General features: G+C 44.1%; 1 protein-coding gene across 2 annotated transcripts in view; it reads right to left on the bottom strand.

Annotated features, from left to right (window-relative positions):
• Window positions 1-377: 377 nt before the first annotated feature.
• Window positions 378-25,549, bottom strand: part of AFG3L2 (AFG3 like matrix AAA peptidase subunit 2) — a 48,996-nt gene continuing 23,824 nt past the window's right edge. The window contains exons 10-17 of one of the 2 annotated variants that reach the window (XM_053571121.1): window positions 23,514-23,667; window positions 22,422-22,529; window positions 22,202-22,327; window positions 16,540-16,650; window positions 13,287-13,402; window positions 10,710-10,910; window positions 7,998-8,192; window positions 378-1,186 (exon numbers count right to left, since the gene is read on the bottom strand). In XM_053571121.1, the coding sequence (XP_053427096.1) occupies window positions 968-1,186; window positions 7,998-8,192; window positions 10,710-10,910; window positions 13,287-13,402; window positions 16,540-16,650; window positions 22,202-22,327; window positions 22,422-22,529; window positions 23,514-23,667 (1,230 nt within the window). In that variant the 3' untranslated portion in view covers window positions 378-967. The remainder of the gene's footprint in view (window positions 1,187-7,997; window positions 8,193-10,709; window positions 10,911-13,286; window positions 13,403-16,539; window positions 16,651-22,201; window positions 22,328-22,421; window positions 22,530-23,513; window positions 23,668-25,549) is intronic. The other variant, XM_053571122.1, reaches the window with a different exon arrangement.

Below are 25,549 nucleotides of genomic sequence, written 5' to 3' on the forward strand. Positions count from 1 at the left end.
GTGCCAGGCGTGAGCTACGGTGCCTGGCCCCACTGTCCCTTTTTTGAGATCCAGGTAACACAGCACAGCCTCCCAGGCCCACTAAGAAACTTTGAGACCCAGGAAGTGTGACCGACATCTGGTTACAACAGATCTCATGAGGACCTAAACCATCACAGACTCTTGTGACAACTCAGGGCTGACATACTTTCTGTCCAAGCTCAGTGAGTCACCACAGGACACACGGATCCACAGTGATCCTCTGTGGGAGCTGAGAGCCTGTGAGACAGAGGCTTTGAAGGAGTCCACTCTGTAAAGCAAGAATACTTAATTTCTTTTATGTTTTCTCCAAGTACCCCCAACATAAATAGTAACCCTTTGTGTTCAGAAAAAAAGCACAGTGTTTACATTTTATTTTTGATGTAAAGAAGCCATATTTACATAATACATTCATGTTTAAATATGTTACAGTTCTCTGTAGAAAACCATTAAGACAGCAACAAGTGATCTGGATTTGATCTTTAAAATATTAAGTCAAATTAAAACATTCTTATCCACACTCCGATTTAATTTCACAGCCCATTAGCAGAGGGAAACTGAAGAGAACAGCAACAAAGAGTGGGTGATGAAAAGAGAAAAAACGCCCTCCCACACTGGTGGGAGTCCACGTCCCTGACTAGCCCTCACACCTCCAGCTGGGCCACGGGGACCAGCCTTCCTGGTGCTGGGCTCCACCATTCCAGCCGCCATCTGGGAGCCCAGTGAGGCTATGGGGCTCTGTGAGTCTTCCTTGGGACCCTTGGAACGTCCCCTGCCATTCTTCTGCGACTTCCAAGGCTGAGGGTCAAGGACTCCTCTCCCCATCAGGTCAGCTGGGTCAGTAGTTGGCTAAAGTCCACCTAGCAGTGCTCTCACTCTTCTGAAAGCCAGGACATGTGTGCAAGCTGAAGTCAGCAGGACAGGCTTCAGCGGCCCTCCCTCTGTGGACCTAGTTGGCGACTTTCTCCCCGGGGGGCTCTTCCTTCTCCTTCTCCCGCTCTTTGTTCCAGTCCTTCAGGCCTTCAGGAAGTGAGGTGTCCTCGTCCAGGCTGCCTGTCCCCTCCACAAATTCTTCATAGGTAGATTTTTCCGCAAATGGTCTGGGGCCCAAAAGTTCAACCATATCATTCTTATCTAATACTTCTTTTTCTAACAATAGAAGAGCAACCTGAAATATGAAAACTTCCATTAAATACTGCTACTTAGCAAAGTCTATTCAAAAGTAATAGTGTTTTTATTTCTAAGTGACTCCCTTCCAAAAAAAGACTTAAGATCTCTGAAAAAGATGTTTCAGACATTAAGGTCACGTAATTTTTGAGTAAGATGTGCAAATTACCGAAAACAACAAATATCCATCAGTAAGGGAAGGTCTAGACACAGGTTGATACAACGTACATCTACACAGTAAGTGTGTACCTGTAATAAAGAGCACGGAAGCTGTTTGATACACATCTTGGAGACATGTATTTCAATGAAAAAACCCAAGGTACATGTGTACACTTTGTTACATTTGCTTGTAAGAGGTGAGAAGAATATACAGTAGAGCCTCCACAGCTGACCACTCCCCTATATTGACCACCTCCTTAAGTTGACCTATCTTTCATAACAGGACACGTACCACATGTATGCATCAGTATAGAGGTCCTAGTTGACCACCTCCGTGTTGACAGTTTGTTACAGCCCCTTGAGTGGTCAATTTACAGAGGCCACTATATATTTTTATGTGCTGTTAAAGCAAAATAAGCAGGAGTCCATTAACCTGGGGTTGCTTCTGTACCTAGAACTTTCATATAAGCAAACTGGCACTTATCTTAAGAGTTATCCCTTATAACTAATTGATTTTAAACCAAGCTTCAACTAGCCAATTGGTAATATAACTTGGGGCCTTAACAGAACCATACTCAAATCAACCAAGTGCCTAGCATTTGTCAGGTATAGACCACACACAACAGTGATCCTATAATATAATACCATTGTTTTTTTGTTTGTTGACAAAGGGTCTCTTGTCTACGCTAGAGTGCAGTGCTGTCTGCACAGCTCACTGCAGACGCCAGCTCTGGGCTCAAGTGATCCTCTTGCCTCAGCCTCTCGAGTAGCTGGGACTACAGGTATAGGCCACCATGCCTGGCTGATTTTTTTTTTTTTTTAGTCCTTATTTATGTATTTATTTATTTTTTGGAGACAGAGTCTGGCTTTGGTGCCCTGGTAGAGTGCCATGGCAACATAGCTCACAGCAACCTCAAACTCTTGGGCTTAAGCAATTCTCTTGCCTCAGTCTCCCAAGTAGCTGGGACTACAAGGCACCCGCCACAATGTCCAGCTATTTTTAGAGATGGGGTCCCCCTCTTGCTCAGGCTGGTCTCCAACTCCTGAGTTCAGACAATCTACCTGCCTCGGCCTCCCAGAGTGCTAGGATCACAGAGGCATGAGCTACCGTGCTCAGCACAGTTTTTTAAAAAAAAGTTTTATGGAGATGAGGTCTTGCTATTTGCCCAGGCTGGTCAGGAACTCCTGGCCTCACTTCAGCCTCTCAAGAGTGCTAGGATTACAGGCATGAGCCACCATGCCCAATACTGTGTTTTTACTGCACCGTTTCTGTTTAGGTACCACTGTGCACAGGTGCCAACAGCATTCAGTGCAGTGACATCCTGTACAGGTCTGCAGCCTGGGAACAATAGGCTAACACAGCCTGGACATGCAGTGTGCTGTCTTGTCTAGGCCTGTGTGGTACACTCTGATATGCACACAACGACGACAACAATCAACAACAAATTTTTCAGAACGTACCCCATCATTCAGCTCAAGACTAGTTTCTTTGCTTCTGTGCTCAACCACTGAAAACCCACTACTCAGGTGCTAGATGGAGCTGCCTGATTCATGAACAATTCTTTATGTAAATAAATTTCTCTCTGGTTTTTTTTTTTTTTTTTTGAGACAGAGTCTCAAGCTGTTGCCCAGGGTAGAGTGCTGTGATGTCACCGCTCACAGCAACCTCAAACTCTTGGGCTTTAGCAATTCTCCTGCCTCAGCCTCCCAAGAGCTGGGACTACAGGCGCCCACCACAATACCCAGCTGTTGTTTTGGGGTTTTTTTGCAGTTTTTGGCTGGGGCTGGGTTTGAACCCACCACCTCTAGCATATGGGGCTGGCACCCTACCCCTTTGAGCCACAGGCACCGCCCCCATCATTTTTTTGTTGCAGTTGTCCTTGTTATTTAGCAGTCCTGGGCCAGGTTCACTCTCCAGCCCTGGTTTATGCGGCGGGTGCCGTAACCACTGTGCTATGGGTACTGAACCTAAAATTTCTTTTTTAACTGTGCATGTCCATATACATTAAAAAACTCTTGAAGGACGCAAAGTAATTTTTTTTTTCTTTTTTTGAGACAGAGTCTTACTTTGTCACCCTTGACAGAGTGCTATGGCGTCACAGCTCATAGCAAACTCCAGCTCTTGGGCTTAAGCGATTCTCTTGCCTCAGCCTCCTGAGCAGCTGGGACAACAGAAGCCCACCACAACGCCCGGCCTTTTTTTTTTTGTTGTGGTTTGGCCGGGTCAGGTTCAAACCTGCTACCCTTGGTATATGGGGCCGGCACCCTACTCACTGAGCCACAGGCGCCGCCCATGGATGCAAAATAAAGTAATAAAAAGAAAGTGGGGGCAGACTAGAAGAAAAGATGGAAACTGGGTGGTAAGTAAATTTAAAAAGTTAATTAAAAAAATAAATAAATAAAAAAGGGCGGCGCCTGTGGTTCAGTGAGCAGGGCGCCGGCCCCATATGCCAAAGGGTAGCAGGTTCAAACCCAGCCCCGGCCAAACTGCAACAAAAAAATAGCCAGGCGTTGTGGCGGGCGCCTGTAGTCCCAGCTACAGCTACTCAGGAGGCTGAGGCAGGAGAATCACCTAAGCCCAGGAGTTGGAGTTTGCTGTGAGTTGTGTGATGCCACGGCATTCTACCAAGGGCAATAAAGTGAAACGCTGTCTCTACAAAAAAATAAATAAATAAATAAATAAAAAAGGCAAACAAGGGCAGGGGTACAAAACAAAGCCAAAAAGGTCTCTAAGTGGTTCTCAACCCCTTTGGGGGTCGAACAACCCTTTCCCCTTTCACAGGAGTTGCCTAAGACCATCAGAAAACACATATTTCTGATGGTCTTAGGAACCGAGACACTGCTCCTCATGTGTGGGGGTCACCACAACATGAGGAACTATATTAAAGGGCCATGGCATTAGGAAGGTTGAGAGCCACTGGTATATGAAAACATGCACCTTGAAGTGCTAGTCACTTGTTGCCGCTGAACCACAAACCTGACCCCCGGCATGTTAGCAGGCTATAAAAATGTATTTATAAGATATGTGATTGTCCATCACAGCTCAATTCACAATGGCCAAATGCCCATCACTTATAACCTAAGTGCCCATCAACTCAGGAATGGATTAACAAGCTGTGGTATATGTACACCGTGGAATCCTATTCAGCCTTAACAAAAGAGGGAGACTTCACATCTTTCGTATCGTATTAACCTGGATGGAGTTGAAACTCATTCTTCTTAATAAAGTATCACAAGAATGGAAAGGCAAGTATCCAATGTACTAATACTAATATGAAGTCAGCAGACGATCTAATTCACACCCCCATTCAATTCAATTCAAGGTGGGGAGGAGGAGGGAGATTGGTGTGCTCCTACTTCACAGGCACAATGTAGGGGTGTATGGCACACCTTTTGGGTCTAAGACAGAACTACAAGATGGACTCTGCCTAACACATTCAAATATTGTGACCTGGTTGGTTGTACCCCCTCATTAACCTGAAATTAAAAAAAAAAAAAATTAAACAACAAAAAAAGAAATGTGTTTATGGTGGTGAGTGATGGTGTGAAAACAGAGAGAGCAGTGTCTATGTCAGGCCATCTGACCAGCATAAAGAAAATGAAGCATTTAAGTTATAAACCCATCTCATAAACTGGACTTAGTTCCTTTGCTAAAACCTTACTTAGAAATTTTGTTAGGGAATATTTCAAATAAGTGCAAAAGTAGAAAGAATGGATAACCAACCTCCTCTACTCGCTACCAACAATGCTTGACACAGAGCTATTTTTGTCTCATTGACTCCCTAGATTAAAGCAAATCTTAGATGTCCTATCATTTTATCCATATTTATCTTTGTGTCTAAGAGATAAAGATTCTTTAAGAAACGAGAATCCTATACTGCTGATTAATTTTTAATCAGCTTGTTTGCATATATAAGATGTAGAAAAATAAAAGCTTTAGGGCTCCCTCTTAGACCATCTTTAATTCTCAATTTGCATACACACTCATACACAGCTGGGGGCAACCACTTAAATTTCAATGATACATTTAACTCTGTATATCCAAAATGTTATATCCACATGTGAGATATAAACATTATTGACATATTTTACATTCCTTTGTTCATACTAAATTTTAAAAAACTGGTGTGTACTTTATACAGCATTTCTCAATGCAGACTGGACAGTGCTCAGCAGCCACGGGGCTGCCAGGCAAGACAGCATGGTCTAGGGGGTCAATGGCAAGGGCTCCACGGACAGGACATGGGGTCCTCCTGGCTCTGCCACTTAACCAGCTGTATGACCTCAAGCAAAGTTATGTGATCATGCGATATAAGTTCCTTCATTTGAAACTGTAATAATAGGATTAATAATGGCAGCTACCACATGAGTTTGAACAGTTTTTTAAAAGTTAGTGGCCCTCAGGCAGTGCCTAGTGCATACAAGGAGGTGGGTCAACCCTGTTATCCTGAAGCTGGCCGTACAAACCCTCACTCCACAGCAGAGCAAACAGAGGCCTGATTTTAGCAGACCCTGGTTTCAGAAACAAAGCCTCCACCACCCTCCTCTTGTCAAAGTCCCTATCTCCTTAGCTGGCTCTATGCTGCTCTTAATGTGTTTAATTTTCTGTGATGGACCAGAAAGTTCTTCGTAACTTGCAGGGATATCCAACCTGTAGCCCACGGCCGCACACATGCACATTATGTGAGGCCTGTTATTTTTTGCTTATCTGTGGTGTCAGATACTGCGAAAATTAGGCATGGACTTTTTTGCTCATCAGCTTTATTAGTGTTTGTGTATTTAACGTGTGGCCCAAGAAGAGCTCTTCTTCCAGTGTGCAGCAGAGAAGAGGCTGGACACCCTGCCAGTGTCTGGAAAGCCTTATCACATCTCCTCCCAGCATCTTCTAGACCCATTATGGAGACCAGCTATGGAGAGCTCGTGGCATCCTCACCCCCAAGTCGCTGCTGATACCTCTGTGCCTTGCACAGCAGTAACCTGGGTGAGCTCTTCCAAGTTCCCATTTACAGCCTGCAAATGCGCTGCCTGCACCCTTGACGGGCACCATGAGGAGAGGCCTCTAAGCTATTCAAGGGCTTTCTTTTCTTCTCTGTATAATCAGTAAATCCTGGCCTTACAGATCTCCTTTGCCTTTTTATTTTCTTGGCCACCCCCAGCAGGCACCATCTAAGCTGTTAAAAAGCGCCTGCTCAGGTCTCCTGACAGGTCTGATCTGGTCTGCTATTCACAGCAAAACCAAGCTGGCTTGCTGATGCACACTCTCTTTCGAAGCAATGGAATTTTAGTCACTTTTTGCTCAATATTTTTTAAGGACTTCTATGAAACAAAGGGGCTAGGTCAGGTCATCTCTAACACTTACGTGGCATGGTGATGGGAGGCCCTGGTGCTGCAATCACCCCTCTACCCGCCAGCACCACGCAGCCTGCTCCCCACCACCACCACGTGCCTCACTCGCTGTGACCTGATCATTCCTCAGAGGCCCATTCGACCTGTCTTCTATAAAGCCTTCTCAGACCACTCTGGACAAATGACCTTTCCTTTCTCAGAGCCTCTGCTGCGTGCTCACCTGTGTTGTATGGACACTAGTCTCTCTCCAGTCTCACTACACGCTTGATGAGCTGATGGCACAGATTCTTCTGGAATCGCCTAATGCACACCTTACAGCTGGTTTCTCTGAAGACTTGCTGACTGACAGCATATCTAAGAATATGATTTTCTGTATCTCAATAAAAGGCCTTTTCAGGCCAGGCATGGTGGCTCACGTCTGTAATTCTAGCACTCTGGGAGGCCAAGGCAGTGATTGCTTGAGTCCAGGAGCTCAAGACCAGCCTGACCAAGATCAAGACCTCATCTCTACTAAAAATGGAAAAGTAGTCGGGGGTCGTGATGGGTGCCTATAGTCCCAGCTACTTGGGAGGCTGAGACCAGAGGACTGCTCAAGCCCAAGAGTTTGAGGTTACTATGAGCTACTGACGCCACAGTACTCTACCCAGGGTGACAGAGACAATCTCAAAAAAAAAAAAAAGGAAAAATAAATCTTCTTTTACTTTTTTTTCTCGTTAGAGTGGGAAATGTTCAAAGATCAAGTTTTCTGATTTTGATTACACAGATTCTGATTAGTGGGAGGTTATGAACCTCCCTTTTGTAGGTGCTCTCAAATGAGCTGTGACAACAACACGGAGCATGTTTATTCAGGGAAGTTCAAAACCAAAGGTAACTTTCACGTGCCAATTTCCTAACTATCAGGTCGCTAACTCTTCAATTTGCCCTTTCATCTTCATTATCAATGTATTCCTATTTATTCTGGAGGTAAAAAAGAAAACCAATAATTTCCAATCAGGCACCTGTGCTTCTCATTTAGGAGTCCTGGCACACATCTGGGAGGAAGGGCGCTCATCCGGATGCGTGTTTTGTAGTTACTGACAGACTTCATTAACTGGTCACTCCTATTCCTGACTAAGAGCCACAGAACCGGAGGGGTGTGCACTTGTGCTCACCACTGTGCCCCCACGGCCTTGCAGACAGATCAGGAGACCTCACCACACGGTGCCTGAGGGTCGGACAGGGGGCACGGGTTCTCAAGCATACACACCAACCACTCAAGTCTTTTTTTACAAGACTGTAGAGAATTATTCCTAAAATGGGTATTTTACCTTCTCCACGTCAGCCTTCTTTTCTGTGAGAAGAGCTACTGTTCTTTTGTAAGCGTCATTGATGAGGATTCGCACTTCATCATCTATCAGTCTTGCGGTGGCTTCACTATAAGGTTTCTCCAACACCATGTCTCCCTGGCGTGGGAGGTCGAAGGAGATTTGCCCAACCTTTTCATTCATGCCAAACTGAACGATCTGAAAACCACAGGATCAGCAGTGGTTATAAATGATTAAATCTACCTGGCAGCCTGGAGTGGCCAAGTGGACAAAGGCACTCCGCGTAGGTGGTGGCAGCAATGGCACAGCACTTTAGAGCCTTCCATGAGGGACAGAGCCAGAACCCACAGAAAACACCCCCATCATAAGGTAAAGAACAGATGGGAAGACACCAACAGCTGTTAAGAACCTTATGACATCCCTGTCTGTGTGAGGGGATGTGAGTGGCGAGAAGCACCTGAAGAGAAAGAGCCCACCCTGCCCACAGGCTCCTCCTGGGAGGAGGACGGGCCCAGCTGGACGCTGTGACTCTGGAGAGGCACAGAGTCCAGGGGGCCCAGGGGCCCTGTAATGAGGCTGACCCAGGTGGGACTCTATGAGCTCCTAAAACTAACCAGCGCATAGGAAGAAGCTCCTGCAAAGTGGCAGAAAAGAGAAGGTCCAGAACAGGCACTAGAGCCCAGAAGTGAGGAAGACACACTTTCTAACGCTCCATGAAGGCAGAAAAGGGAACTCTAAAACCAGTAGGCTAAAAATCCCCTTCCATCCTAAGAAATTGAAAAACATTTCACCTAAAAACTGGCAAAAGAAAAATCCTTTATAAAATTACCAAAAAAAAAACAAAAAAAAGCAGGTATGTATATATACACACACATATATATATAATCTTCACAAGTAGTAAGAGTGAGATTAAGAGACATGTCCAACGTACTATTTCAAAATAGGCTAAAAGAAATCAGAAAAATGACAGATAATGTGAAAGATCTACATAAACTAGAAAAACTTGGGACAGGTGTTAGAAATAAACAGGTATAAAAGAAAAATGATTTTTAAAATGAAAATTAAAGTACAAAGATACAAATACCATATTTTGCCATGTATAATGTGCTCCCGTGTGACACATCCATGTTTTTGGCCTAAACTTTCAGAAAAACACCCCTGGAGAAAGCAGCTGGATCTCGGCTGGGAAAGACTTATCTGGGGAGAGCTGATGCTCTCCAGGTAAATGTGCAGATCGCAAGGCCCCCTCCAGCCAACCACTCTGTGAAGGCTGTTCTCTCTCTCTCTCCCGGGAGCTCTTCCCTCCTTGCCATGTTGGGGGAGATGGCCACGGACATGGCCAATAGGGCAGGAGCTTCTGAGGCCCCTCATCCCATGGGCATCCCAGTGGATCCTAGGGGCCTGAGTAGAGCTTCCAATCCCCTCCGTGCAGCTGAACCTCTGGCCTTGGTCCTTGCTCCATACCGCCATTGTCCCCACTCCTGATGATAATGCCCGGCAGAGAACACTCCGGCCTGCTCCCACCAGATTCCAAATTCTCTTGGACTAGAACTCTGGGCACCCAGCAGGCCCAGCAGGGAAAACATGGTGGCCCCAGGAGGGCTGCTGGGCAACCCTGCTTTCAAGCCATACAACCCATGTACAACGTACAGCCTCATTTCTCCCTCAATAGTTTGAGCAAAAAAGTATATATCATACACAGCAAAATATGATAATAATAACAAATAATGCCCTAACAGAGATAGAGACAAGTAAATAAAACTTTTCAAGTGATCCTCCTTACTCTGCCTCCCAAGTAGCTAGGACTACAGGCATGTACCACTACACCTGGCTAGTTTTCTATTTGTATAGATTGGGGGTAGGGTCTCATGCTTGCTCAGGCTGGTTTGGAATTCCCAAGCTTTTGGGATCCTCCTGTCTCAGCCTCCAAAATGCTAAGATTACAGGCATGAGCCACACACCTGTCCAAAAAGGATCCAAGACAGTAACACACAGCAGACAGGCAGAGCTGACATCTGAACAGCAAAAGTTCCCAAGGAAAGTCACTTATAGCAGGTTCAAAGACAGCAGACTCTACTGTGTGGGAATATCGGCCCCAAGGATGAAGCTTAAAGAACAAGGCTATGCCCACAAAAGAAGTGAGGAGTGTGGCTGCTGGCAGCAGAGTGGACAGACTGTGATGAGAACTGGGCAGGCCCACCTGTAGATCACAAAGGTTCACCATGTATGTGCTTAACATACTCTTAGGAACTAAACTTATTTTTTTTTGAAACGGAGTCTCACTGACAGAGTGAGCCAACCCTGGCTAGAGTACCATAGCATCATAGCTCACAGCAACTTGAAACTCTTAGACTCAAGTGATCCTCTTACCTCAGCCTCCCAAGTAGCTGGGGCTACTGCGGTCTGCCACAAAGACTACCTAATTTTAGAGACAGGGTCTCATGAACTCAAGCAATCCACCCACCTCGGCCTTCCAGAGTGCTAGGATAATAAGCGTGAGCCACAGTGCCTGGCCCAGGAAATAAACTTTAAACACTAGACTACAAAAAAGGGTTTCTTTTCATAAGTTTCGACTATTTTAAAATGGAGTTCTTTTAAGAAATAAGCCTAAAAACACCTAAAACAAACACAACCCCATTATTTCAGAGTCAACCATGAATGTCAATTTCACATGCAAACATGAAAATGAAGACACACCCCATCTGATGCACTTACTTGAGCATATGCACTCTGTGTCACTTTTCTCAAGTCATCTTGAGCACCAGTTGTAATTCTTCCGAAGAAGATCTCTTCTGAGACCCGGCCCCCTAGCGTCATGCACATCCTGTCCAGGAGCTGCTCCTTGGTGTACAGGTACTGTTCTTTGGGGAGGTACTGCGCATAGCCTAACCCTTTTCCACGTGGGATGATGGATACCTGAAAACAGAAACACAAAACGCTGACGATCCTTCCAACAAATGAAGACATTATGAAAACACCTGTCTTCAGCTAGACGACTCACTGATTATAAATAAGCACAATATAGCTGGGCATTGTAGCAGGCACCTGTAGTCATAGCTGCTCAGGAGGCTGAGGTGAGAAGATCGCTTGAGCTGAGGAGTTTGAAGTTGCTGTGAGCTATGATGCCAGGGCACTCTACCCAGGGCAACAGAGTGAGACTGTCTCTCAAAAAAATAGTTAATAGCCTGGGCGCGGTGGCTCATGCCTGTAATCCCAGCACTCTGGGAGCCCAAGGCAGGTGGATGGCTTGAGCTCAGGAGTTCAAAACTAGCCTGAGCAAGAGACCCCCATCTCTACTAAAAACAGAAAAAAACTAGCTGGGCATTGTGGTGGGCACCTGTAAGTCCCAGCTACTGGGAGGCTGAGGCAAGAGGATTGCTCAAATATAAGAGTTTCAGGTTGCTGTGAGCTAAGATGCCACAGCACTCCACCTAGGGTGACAAGAGTGAGACTTTATTTCAAAGAAAAAAAAAAAGAAGAAATTTTTGCGTACTCAAGAACACTAAGATTTTTATCTACATTTTCTTCTAGAAGTTTTACAGTTTTAGCTTTTATGATCTATTTATGATTAATTTTTCTATGTAAGGGCTAATACTCATGTTTTTTCTTATGAATACTGAACTGTCAGAACCACCAGTTGATAAAACAATCCTTTCCTCTTGAATTACCTTGGTATCCTTATTGAAAATCAATTACCCAAACGTGTATGAGTCTCTTTCCAGACTCTGATCCCCGCTTCTGAGCCATGTGCCAGTCCTGTCACCAGCACCACAATCTCATCACTGCAGCTATGTACAGGTAGAGAACCTCTTTGACTCAACTGTTTTGACTGTTCTTGTTTATCTGTATTTCCATATAAATTGTAGATTTTTTTTTTTTTTTTTTTTTTTTGTAGAGACAGAGTCTCACTTTACGGCCCTTGGTAGAGTGCCGTGGCGTCACACAGCTCACAGCAACCTCCAACTCCTGGGCTTAAGCGATTCTCTTGCCTCAGCCTCCCGAGTAGCTGGGACTACAGGCGCCCGCCACAACGCCCGGCTATTTTTTGGGTTGCAGTTTGGCCGGGGCCGGGTTTGAACCCGTCACCTTCGGTATATGGGGCCCCTGGCACCTTACCAACTGAGCCACAGGCGCCACCCTAGATTCAGTTTTTCAATTTCCACAATAATGTTCTGCTATAATTATAAGAGACTGCAACTTATAATCTCTGAAAGTTTGCACTAAAACTATCAATTTGGGGATAATTGACATAACATTCCGTGAATAGTCTGTTTTTATTTAGGTTTTAATTATTTCAATGTACAGGTTCTACAAATATTTTCTTAAATTTATCCCTCCATATTTCATGTCTTTGGATGCTATTGAAAATGAAATTGAATCTTTAACATTTTCCAACTGTTCACTGCTAATACAGAGAAATACATCTGGTCTTTGTATATTGGCCCTGAATTCCACAACCTTGCTAACTTCACTTATGAGTTCCAGCGGCTTCGTTGCATATTCCTTAGAGTGTTTTATGTACACTCTATAATGTTGTATTCCCTGTGGCCCCTGCCTTAGGGACCCCTCAATTCCTGGATGTCCCCTGACATCCCAAGGCAGTTAAGCACCTGTCATCTCCTCTCTGTCACAAAGGTTTAGGGAATGAATTCCTTGAAAAGGCAGCAAACTTAACTGTCTCACTTGGCTCACCCGTTTGGCATGCAGAGTCTCTGCAGCCTCTGGGGCTGGCCCTGCGCATGTAGACTTAGGTGTAGTTTACTGGCCACCCAGGGATTTGGCCAGTTTCTACTCAGATTTGGGTCTCACCCCCTCTGTAGTTTTTTTTGCTTCTAACACTTTCCTGTTAAATTCCCAGCATTCTTCAAGTTCTCTATTATCTCCTCTCCTTTGCCACCTCAAGATGGTAAGACCAATGTCATCTACCACTGCACAGTGGAGGTTACCAAGAATCCTCAAGCAAGAAAGCCACAGACTCCCAGTTTCAACCCACTGTAGCTGCTGCTTTTTAAAAGTAAACTCTCTCCAGCTTTGGTCTGCTTTTGGATACTTTGTGATTCCTTTAAAATTTTTTCTGTCCAAATTATATAGCTTATCTGCAGGAGAGTTTGTGTAACCACTTCATTCACCTGTCATTACCCAAAGTTTCTAGACACTGTATGCACTTATCCTCTCTGGGAGCACAGGTCTCCTCCGAGGTCACTGCTCACATGGAGACCTAGTGGCTGCTGTCCAGCACAGATGGCCTCACCTTTTATACACTGAGTTTTTTTTTTATTTAGACGGCCTCACCTTTAAGAGCGGGTCCGCATGCTCCAGGTACCAGCCAGCAACCGCATGTCCTGCTTCATGGTATGCCACGGTCTTCTTCTCCTCGGGCTGTAGAACCTGAGTTTTTTTCTCTAAGCCTAACAAAACAACAACAACCCAGACCACTGGGTCAGTGACACTGACACGAAGACAGTTACACAGTGCTATCTACTGCCTTCTCCAAAATGGGGTTTGGGGTCTGAACTACCTATGACAATTCAAAAATTCTCAGTCAAGGTTAAGAGTAAAAACAAAAGATCAAGTTCAAAATACAGCCAACTAAAGCAAAAATGTACTTATTCCCTCTACCTCCAGACCCACTTTTATCCTAACTCTTCAGCTCTCTGAAACTATATATCCCATTTTGGAGAACAAACAGAAATGTAAACTAAAATTTAGCATTACGTCAATTTAAAACATAAAAAATTCACAGAAAACAAAGAATTCTGGGCCAGGCATGGTGGCTTATGCCTTCTCAGCACTTTGGGAGGCCAACTTGGGAGGAATACCAAAAAAAGAAAAACTAGGCAGGTGTCATGGCAGGTGCCTGTACTCCGGGCTACTTGGGAGGCTGAGGCAGGAGGATCACCTGAACCCAGGAGTTTGAGGTTGCTGTGAGCTAAGAGGATGCCAGGGCACTCTAGCCTGCGGAACAGTGTCTGTCTCAAAAATAAGGAAAACAAAGAATTCTGGAAAGGCCTTCTTTACTTAGTCTAGGTATTCAGAATTATCAAAAATGGTGTAAATAATAACACCTGCCATAAGACCAACTGTTGTCCATTATTGGTAGAAGACAGATGGTAGTCAGAGAAGGCCCTGAGCTGAAGCAGGTCAGTGCTGGAGCACCCACACTCTGACCACCCAGCCTGCAGGCCAGCCAAAGCAGCAGCAGAAAGACTCAGCGGGTGAATCCTGCAGACACGAGGGCCAGAAAACCCTGTGCTGGAGCCTACTACCTGTGGACCGCAGCACTGAAGCACCTCCAACGCGAGCGTGAGCCTTCTCTGGCTGGGTGAAAGCAAGCTTTACCCCGCATTTTGCACCTCTGCACCACAAAAACTGGCGGTATCCTCTGTGCCAACTCACACACATCACTCTGTGACAGTCCTAGCTCTGCTGTGGTCCAGAACTTCCCAACTGACAACATGTGAGGGAGACTAAAGACTGAAAACTCTGTCCCCTGTGACACCACCCGAGACAAGGAGATGTCATGCAGCTTCCAGCAGAAAGATGCAGAGGGAGCTACCAGGCTCCCGTACAGACCAGCACCCCTGCCTTCTCTGAAGAAACAAAGAAGAATCTCCCCATTGTTGACCACTGGCATGTGTCATTTTCTCAGGATACCGTCTCATTACAAAACAACTGTGGTCGGTTAAACTGGCCGCCCCCACCTCTTTCCCGATCTCACCAATTGCTTCTCTCTAACCTAAAAAAGGCATAAACACAGTTTTCTCCTGTCTGTACAGTGAATTATTTTAATTCCCTCTACAATTCTATCATCTCAGAGGGCTTTTTTTCCACATGAAATTTATAGAGTAAGTGGTCTTTTCATTCTTTCCTTCCTTTCTTCCTTTAGGCATTAACCATTTATTTAGCACCAGCCAGGCAAATCACACTGCTATCCCAGCCTCGCAGCCTCACTGGACGCTCCATTAACTTGGTTTTGTGCTCTCCACTCAGCATAAACTGTAATGTCAATAGCTACCCTGAACAGCCTCACCAGCAAACCCAGAAGTCCTCTTCCCTCATAGCCTGCATCACTTGCCCTGTTGACTGCTCCTCACCTCCTGGCTCCTGCGATCTGCCGGGCTCCTTCCTTGCCTTATTGGCTGTCACACCATCAGCACCTCTGCAATTGAGCCTGGGTGGCTTTTCTCCTCTCTGCTACAAAATGTGGGCATCAGGCAATGCTTCCTTGGCACACCGCCCCCCCCAGGGGAAGATGAGCATCCTGCTCCCTGAGCATCCTCACTCACTGTGCTGCTCCATCCCCTTACCAGAGTCCCTTCTCCCTGCAAGTGGCCTACAAGTCTGCCTTTGCTTTGCCCCTAGGATTCTCACGCTGTGCCTGCTACTCACACTGATGCCCACAGGCCCTCTGCCTTGAGGTGCCCCCTCTCCAATGCATACTCGTTTTCCAAACACCACTGATCACTACGTCACTCAAAGGCTCAGGAAAGACCTCCCTTAGTTCAATGCCAGCTTGACCTTAATGTTCAACATTCAAGGTTTTCCAAAATCTAGACTTACCATTTTCTTTTTTGAGGCAGAGTCTCACCCTGTCACCTAGACTAGAGTGCTGTTGCATCACAGCTCATAGCAACCTCAAACTCCTGGGCTCAAGAGATCCTCCTGCCTCGGCCTCCCAAGTAGCTGGGACTACAGGAGCCCACCACAGCGGTCAGCTAGTTTTTTTAGAGACAAGGTCTCTACTCTGCTGGCCGAGAGTCAGTACTTCTTCAGCAGTTACAATTATTCCTCTCCATTATACTTAGCGCATAGCACATTTGATTTATGTCATAACATTTTTAAAAACAGGAAAGTTGTAGGCTTTTAAAAAGTCTTTTTTTTGCAGTTTTGGCCAGGGCTGGGCTTGAGCCTGCCATCTCTGGTATATGAGCTGGCGCCCTACTCCTTGAGCCACAGGCACCACCCAAAAAAAAATCTTGACTGGTCTAACTCAGGGGTAAGGTCACTGTGTGCTGCCATGCAAGTGAAGCCTAAGTGAGCTGCCGTCTCAGACTCACCCACACCTCTGACCTCCATACAGATGGCAGAAGAGGCTCTTGACACCAAGACAGCATAGGGCAGAACCCACATGGTCATGAGGGGGAGACTCTTTCTTTGCTTCTAGATTTTGTCAGAACAGAGAAATCCCTGTTTTGGTTTTTTTTGTTTTGTTTTGTATTTTTTGTTATTTTTGGAGACAGAGCCTCAAGCTGTTGCCCTGGGTATTGCCATGGTGTCACAGCTCACAGCAACCTCCAACTCCTGGGCTCAAGCGATCTCCTGCCTCACCCTCTGAAATAGCTGGGACTACAGGCACCTACCACAACACTTGGCTATTTTTTGGTTGTAGTTGTCATTGTTGTTTGGTGGGCCCAGGCTGGATTCAAACCCGCCAGCTCTGGTGTATGTGACTGGCGCCTTAGCCGCTTGAGCTACAGGCGCCAAGACAGAAATCCCTGTTTTTGAAAGAAATACCTCAAATTTATTTCCTTAGCCTTTGACTTACCACCAATCACTCGCTCGATTGCTTGTTCAAAGTGTTTCTCATTTATGGAGTCCGACAGGTGCCTTGCAGCAATCAAAGCAGCTTCATTGCAGACATTAGCAACATCAGCTCCTACAGAATGAGCACGCAGAACAGCCACCCATCAAATCATACTCTGACTAGTCACCCAGCATGGGTGAGCAGACTCAGCAGGAGAACAGACAGGGATTTTATGTAAATATAACTCAGTTTGATTCATGATAACCCCCAATTATTCTAACACTTAGTACTAGGCTGGTACAACTCCAGCCCTCTGAACGAAGGTGAAAGTATTGGTAATAAATAGATAATGACAAAAAACTATTTACCTTGCAGACAACACAGCTCACATAACAGCAAACTAAGACAGCATTTTAAAATGTTCATTAACTAACTCAGCCCTACCATCTCCATTGGGAAAACTGTTTCTGTGGATATTAAGTAGAACATGCTGACACATAATGTTAAACTTAAGCATTAAAATCACCTAGGACATTTTCTGCCAAGAAATATTCTTTTTTTCCCCACCCGTGAGCCTGGCAGCAAGGCTGCTAGTATGGCTCTCTCTGCTGGCTGACATGTAAAGTAAGCAGCTCACCCTAGATAAATCACTTTCTTCTCCTAAAGGCTGTGCAGTCTTAACCCACAACAAAGCAGTTGCATTCTTTCCTGCTTCTTTTGGGGTGTGTGGGAGATGGGCTATCAAGGTCTTTCCTTGCTCTATTTGTTTTTTTCGGGTTAATGTGAGGGTACAAACAACTAGGTTACAGTGTTTGCCTTTGTGAGGTGGAGATCCTCTTATAGTGGTGTCCACATGGAGTGCCATATACCCTTACACTATGCCCCTCCCTCCTCCTCCCAACTCAAATTGAGTTTTTCTCTTATGTGGGCACGTATCAGACTGTCTGTGAGTATTCTTAAAAAAAAAAATCACCGAATATAAGTAGCAAAACAACTAATTTTTAATATAGTTTAAAAGTTTGCCAAATGTTTTTTAAATCCATAAGCCTCTTTACCTTTTCAGATTAAGCATATGGAACACACATAAGCTACAACACAAGCACACTGACTGCAGTCAATAAATGTTGAAACATTATAAATTTAAAAGTCCAAAAACAAGAAACAAGTAAAAAGGCTGGACATCTGGGACATTTAATATGTCCATCTTCCGACCATACCATTGTACATAAATAACGACCTCATATTTCTCAAATGTTCCTTTTATTTCAAGTTTACAAGGAGGGAAATAGAGACTGAGAAAGAATCACATTTTATATTAAAAAGTACTCAGGGGCATATTAAAAAGTACCCATAGCACAGTGGTTAAGGCACCAGCTACATACACCGAGGGTGGCAGGTTCAAACCCAGCCCGGGGCCAGTTAAATAACAATGACAACTGCAAGAAAAAGTAGCTGAGCTTTGTGATGGGCACCTGTAGTCCCAGCTATTTGGGAGGCTGAGGCAAGAGAATCACTTAAGCCCAAGAACTGGAGGTTGCTGTGAGCTGTGATGCCACAGCACTCTACCAAGAGCAACAAAGCAAGACTGTCTCAAAAAAAAAAAAAAAAAAAACACTCAGGGCTGAGCATGCCTATAATCTCAGCATTTTAGGAGGCCCCATCTCTAAAAAACCTTTTAATTTACTGGGCATGGTGGCACACACCTAAAGTCCCAGCTGCTCAGGAGGCTCAGACAGGAGGATCACTTGAGCTCTTGAGTTCAAAGCTGCAGTGAGCTGTGATCACACTACTGTAGAGGGAGGAGACTCTATCCCTTAGAAAAAGAAAAAGAGGGTGGAGCCTGCGGCTCAGTGAGAAGGGCACTGGCACCATATACTGAGGGTGGTGGGCTCGAACCTGGCCCCAGCCAAACTGCAACAACAAAAGAAAAGCCGGGTGTTGTGGCAGGCGCCTGTAGTCCCAGCTACTCAGGAGGCTGAGGCAAGAGAATCACCTAAGCTCAAGAGCTGGACATTGCTGTGAGCTGTGACACCACGGCACTCTACCAAGGGTGACAAAGTTAGATTCTGTCTCTAAAAAAGAAAAAGCAAAGACAATAGCCATCTTGGGGAGGATATAGAAAAGTTGAAACCCTCAGAACACTGCTGGTGAGAACATAAAATGGTGTAGGTACTTTTGGAAAACAGTCTGGTAGCTCCTCAAAAAGTTAAACAGAGTTACCATATGACACAGCAACACTACTGGTAGGCATAGAGAAATGAAAATACAGGTCCACATGAAACTCTGCACACCAATGTTCACAGCATTATTTATAATAGCCAAAAGATGGAAACAACATAAATATCCACCCAATGAATGCGTAAGTAAGATGCAAAATATCCAAACAATGGACTGTTACCAGCCCAGTTCTGATGCCAACTGCAATATGGATCAATCTTGAAAACATGCTAAGTAAACATAAGCTAGGCTCAGAAGCCCACATCTTCTGTAATTCCACTTAGGTAAGTGGAATTCTATTTACGTAAATGGAATGACATTCAGGTAAATGTAAATCCAGAATGGGAAAATCTTAAAGACAGTAGACTAGGGTTGTTAGGGCTGGGAATAGAGGGAATGGCTGCTAATAGATTCTCTGGGGTAATGTTTTAAAATTAGATTACAGTCTTAGAAAAACCTAGAGACTTAACCACAAGACTCCGATAAGTGATCAGGAAATGCAGCAATGTCTCAGGTTATAAAATCAATGTCCACAAATCAGTAGCCTTTATATACGCCAATGATAGCCAAGTTGAGAAGCAAATCAAGGACACAATTCCCTTCACAGTAGCTTCCGAGAAAATAAAATATTTAGGAATATTCCTAACAAAAGAGATGAAGGATCTTTACAAAGAGAATTATGAAACTCTAAGAAAAGAAACAGCAGAAGACATTAACAAATGGAAGAACGTGGCACGCTCTTGGCTGGGAAGAATCAACATTATGAAAATGTCTATTCTACCCAAAGCAATCCCCATTAAAATACCAATGTCATATTTTGAAGAATTGGGAAAAATGGTGCCTTGTTTTGTATAGAACCAGAAAAAAACCCATATATTCAAGGCTATTCTTAGTAAGAAAAATAAAGCTGGAGGTATCACTCTACCAGACATCAGGTTAAATTACAAGTCCACAGTGATAAAAACAGCATGGTAATGGCACACAAACAGAGATGTAGACATATGGAACAGAATAGAAAACCAAGAGATGAAACCAGTCTCTATTCACCACCTGATCCTCCATAAACCAAACAAAAGCATACAGTGGGGAAAAGACTCCCTATTCAACAAAATGGTGCTGGGAGAACTAGATAATTACATGTGAAAGACTGAAATAGGACTCACACCTTTCACCACTTACAAAAATTGACTCGAGGGAGTTAAAAGATTTAAATCTAAGACATGATACGATAAAAATCTTAGAAGAAAGTGTGGGAAAAACACTTGAAGATGTCAGACTGAGGAAAGATTTTATGACAAAGACTTCAGTGACCATCACAACAACAAAAATTAACAAATGGGGCTTAATAAAGCTGAAAAGCTTCTGCACAGCTAAGGACACAACAAGTAAAGCAAAAAGACAACATCCAGAACTGGAAACAATATTTCCAGGATATCAACCTGACAAAAGGTTGATAACTACAATCTCCAGAGAACTCAAATTAATCAACAGAAAAAGAGTCAACTATCCCATGTACCTCTGTGCAGGAGACATGAACAGAACCTTCCCTGAGGAAGACAGATGAATGAATGGTTAACAAACATTTGAAAAATTGTTCATCATCCCTAATCATCAGAGAAATGCAAATCAAAACCACCCTGAGATATCACCTAACCCCAGTAAAAATAGTCCACATCACAAGTCTTATAGCTACAAATGCTGGTGTGGATGTGGAGAGAAGGGAACACTTTTACACTGCTGGTGGGACTGCAAACTAATTCAACCTTTTTAGAAGAAGTATAGCGAATCCTCAAATAACTCAAATTAGATCTTCCATTTGATCCTACAATCCCATTACTGCACATCTACCCAGAAGAAAAAAATCCTTTTACCATAAGGACACTTGCATTAGACTGTTTATCGCAGCTCAATTTACAATTGCCAAAATATGGAAACAGCCTAAATGCCCAGCAATTCAGGAAAGGATTAACAAACTGTGGTATATGTATACCATGGAATACTATTCAGCCATTAAAAAGGATGGGGACTTTACATCTTTTTGTTTGTGTTTTTTTGAGACAGAGTCTCACTATGTAGCCCTCAGGAGAGTGTCATGACATCACAGCTCACAGCAACATCAAACTCTTGGGCTTAAGCAGTTCTCTTGCCTCAGCCTCCCAAGCAGCTGGGCCTACAGGCGCCTTCTACAATGCCTGGCTATTTTTTGTTGCAGATGTCATTGTTTAGCTGGCCTAGGCCGGTTCGAACCTGCCAGCCTCAGTGTATGTGGTTGGGGCTGTAACCACTGTGCTATGGGCATTGAACCAAGACTTTACATCTTTTTTATTAATCTGGATAGAGTTGGAATACATTCTTCTTAGTAAAGTATCACAAGAATAGAGAAGCAAGAATCCAATTGTAATATTAAGCCAGTAGATGATCTAACACATACCCACTTAAAGAGAAAAACTCAAATCAATTCAAACTAGGGGAGGGGGATCAAGGGAACTGGGGGAGGGGAGGAAGGAAGGAGTGGGGGGTCATGGTATATGGCATACCTCTTGGGGGCAAGATACAACTATAAGAGGGACTTTACCTAACAAATGCAAGCAGTGTAACCTAATTCTTTGTATCCTCAATGAACCCTAAACAATAAAAAATAAGTGGGTGGCACTCGTGGCTCAAAGGCATAAGGCGCCGGCCCCATATACCAAGGGTGGCAGGTTCAAACCCAACCCCGGCTGAACTGCAACCAAAAAAAAAATAAATAAAATAAAGTTTATCTTAAACTATGAAAAATTAAAATTAAAATTAGGTTACAGTAATGGTTGCACAACTTTGTAAAATGCTAAAAATCACTGAAATTGTACATGTTATATAGTTGATTTTTATGGTATCTTAATTTTATCTCAATAGAGATTAAAGAAAAAACAATTTCGAATAATCCTGCAATATTTATGGATAAAATGGTAAGTTGTCAGGAATTTATCCCAAAATACTCCAGAGGCAGAGGGAAGAGGAAAGAGACAAATCAGGCCAAATATTCCTATAACTAGGTGATGGGGTACAGGTAGGTTCACTATGCTATTTCCTTAAATTCTGTCTGAAATTTCTCATAATGAAAAAGTAAAAAATATATACTTAGGGAGCCCCATTATGAGAGTAACAAAGTGAACTGATACCAGGTAACTGTCAGTGACTTAAGAGTACTTGTTTAAAGCCAGGCACAGTGGCTCACACCTGTAATCCTAGCACTCTGGAGGCCGAGGCAGGTGGACTGCTTGAGCTCACGAGTTTGTGACCAGCCTGAACAAAAGTGAAACCCCCAACTCTACTAAAATAGAAAAACCGAGGCAAGAGGATCACTGGAGCCCAAGAGTTGGAGGTTGCTGTGAGCTATGACACCACAGCACTCTACCCAGGGCGACAGCTTGAGACTCTGTCTCAAAAAAAAGGGACTTAAGTAGGGTGATTGTCTTCCACTCACCTGAAAACCCTGGAGTTAAGGACGCCAGTTTTCTTGCCAGTTTCTCCTTCTCCAGGCTACTGTCCAGTTTTAGTGGTCGGAGATGAACTTTGAAAATGGAGGCTCTTCCTTTTATGTCTGGTGGTCCTTTAGACATTATTTTTAGGAGAAAAAAATCATAGTGAAATAGTCACATCTACACCCAGGAGAACTGGACTGAACCCAGGGAACGTCACCTCACCAATGAAGATCTGCCTGTCGAAGCGCCCCGGCCGCAGCAGCGCAGGGTCCAGGATGTCTGGCCTGTTGGTGCCTGCCAGGATGACAACATTGGTCGTCGTGTTAAAGCCTGAAAAGAACAGAAATCCTGTCACTATTCAATGATACAAGGCAGAAGGCAACAGTGAGCCTGAGAACTACAGATCGACACTGCACTAAACATGTTCTCCTATTCATTATCCACTCATTTTTAAGTCACCAACTAGAATTATTTTTCTTACTATTCATCCTGTCCTTAAGAATCATGTTAAACTTTTAAGAATCAATTTCCTAAAGATAAGCAAGGAAAGATTTTAACTTATTTAATTAGAAACTTAGAAGATGTTGTCAAATTTTTAAAATGTTTTAAAGTCAGACTGAATTTGCAAGTGACGTGATTCCCTTGACCCAGCAGGTGTCACACCCCCAGCTCTTCTCCAGACTGCTCAATTGTAACAGCTATTTCTCAAGTCTTAGAGCCACCACCCAGACACAGCACCCCAGGACTCTAACACTGGAAGGGCTCAAGGGTTGATGTCCCCAAACGTGGCAGTTGGACATGGACACACACTCTGAATATGGGCTGTCACAGAATACGGGAGGACCTCTACTCCCCACTGACTACCGTGCCCAGCTCCGCCCCAAGCCTGCTCCATGCCTGGTGCTGCACTGCCCACTGCACCAGCTGCCTTCCAGAAGACAGTGTGCTCCTCCTGGGAGCTGGCCATCCAGAATGACAGAGGAGCTGCCCAGCATGAAAAGACTACCATTCTCTCAGTAAAAAAGTATCTGAAATTTGCTAAATTCCACTTGGTTAGGCTTGGGTTTTCCTTATGCTTCAGAGACATTGATGATTTAGACTGCATCCAAATTTCCCCTCACTCAACACCAGGTACAAATACCATCTTAACACGAATACTAAATTATGGCAAGCTGTCAGGCAAGAATATTTTGCTATTATTTGTATTGGTACAAAAGAGCCTCTAAAAAGAGTTGTTTCTTTTAGAAAAATGTTTTGAGAGAGTTACTAAATATGGGAATAAAACTCTCATTTTAGAGACAAGAAAGACTTCACCATCCATCTCCACAAGCAATTGATTGAGGGTGTTCTCCTGTTCACTCTGTCCTCCAAAGTTGCCTCTTCCTCGCTTCCTCCCCACCGCATCTATTTCATCGATGAAGAGAATACAAGGGGCATTCTTCCGAGCAAGGGCAAATAAGTCTCTAACCTTTATGAAAACATAAATGTGACAGTCACTTGACAAGTGAGTATTATTTATCCTCTCATAAGAAACAAACCTGATATATATATATATATATATATACACACACACACACACACACACACACACACATGCTAAGGAATACCATTCAGCCATTAAAAAAGATGGAGACTGTATCTTTTACATTTACCTGGATGAAGCTGAAATACATTCTTTTTAGTAAAGTGTTTCAAGAATGGAAAAATAGGCTCAGCACCTGTAGCTCAGCCGCATACAACAGAGCTGGCAGGTTCGAATCCAGCCTGAGTCTGCCAAACAACAACAACAACTAAAACCAAAAAACAGCCAGGCGTTGTAGCATGCGCCTGTAGTCCCAGCTACTTGGGAGGCTGAGGCAATAGAATCACTTAAGCCCAGGAGTTTGAGGTTGCCATGAGCTGTGACATCACGGCACACTACCCAGGGCAACAGCAAGACTCTGTCTCAGAAAAAAAAAAAAGAATGGAAAAATAAATATCCAATGTACTCCATACTAATATGAAATCAATATATAAACAATTACATGCTCATAAGAACAATAAAACACTAATATAGTCTAGTTCAGGGGCAGAGGGGAATGGGAGCGGGGAGGACGACTGGCAGAAGGAAGGAGGGTAGGAGGTGGGATCTCACCTAATGTGCACACTGACAGTGTACAACATGCCCCCTGAGTGAGGGGCTGTTTTACAAATGGAACTTTACCCGGGAAGTGAGAACGATGTAACCTAAAAATTTGTACTCTCTTATTAATCTGAAATAAAAAAAAAAAAAAAAGAAAGAAAGAAACAGGACGGAGCCTGTGGTCCAGTGAGTAGGGCGCTGGCCCCATATACTGAGGGTGGTGGGTTCAAACCTGACCCCGGCTGAACTGCAACAAAAAAAATAGCCAGGCATTGTGGCGGGCGCCTATAGTCCCAGCTAGTTGGGAGGCTGAGGCAAGAGAATCGGCTAAGCCCAAGAGCTGGAGGTTGCTGTGAGCTGTGATGCCACAGCACTCTACCAAGGGCAATAAAGTGAGACTCTGTCTCCACAAAAAAAAAAAAAAAAAAAAACAAAAACAGAGTTTACTGTCCCATGGGAAGACCACCCTTTTGTGAACACTGTCCAATATTTATTTATTTATTTTGAGACAGAGTCTTAAGCTATCACCCTGGGTAGAGTGCTGTGGAGTCACAGCTCACAGCAACCTCAAATTCTTGGGCTTAAGCAATTCTCTTGCCTCAGCCTGCCACAATGCCTGGCTGGGTTTTTTTTTATTGCTGTTATTGCAGTTGTCATTGTTGCTTTAGCTGGCCCAGGCCGGGTTTGAACCCACCAGCCTCGGTGTGTATGGCTGGCGCCCTACCCACTGAGCTACAGGCACCGCCCTGCAATAACTATTTAAAAAGAGTTAGAAGTGGCAAATGACCAGTAATGTAGTGGGTACCTGACAGACTGTTGTATTAATAAACACTGATAATATCTGCTATTAGTGTAACTTCAGCAAATTAGCATTACATATTTGCCCTACAAAAGACCACACAATAGAGCTGTGAAGTCTGCATTCAGTGAGAAGTTCAGGTATCTCAGCATTATTAATGACCAGAGGCCAGTAACAGGTCCACAAAATGCTTACGCACACCTGCGTGCCACTAGAGCTGGTGACACACCAGGATTCCAGATCTTCCCATCATTCTTTTCCACTTAAGATTTCTGAATTCTCATTCCTACACAGCTCTGAACACATCCCCTAAAACAATTTACATCCTTCTACAGCAGAGGATTCCAACCTTTTTTTTTTTTCTCAGCTGCAAACTGGAAAAATAAGAGTTGCCTTGGGCCATGCATTAAACACCAGCAAGAATGAGAA

This window comes from Nycticebus coucang, chromosome 19 (assembly GCF_027406575.1).
Source record: "Nycticebus coucang isolate mNycCou1 chromosome 19, mNycCou1.pri, whole genome shotgun sequence".
In the NCBI taxonomy this organism is placed as follows: domain Eukaryota; kingdom Metazoa; phylum Chordata; class Mammalia; order Primates; family Lorisidae; genus Nycticebus; species Nycticebus coucang.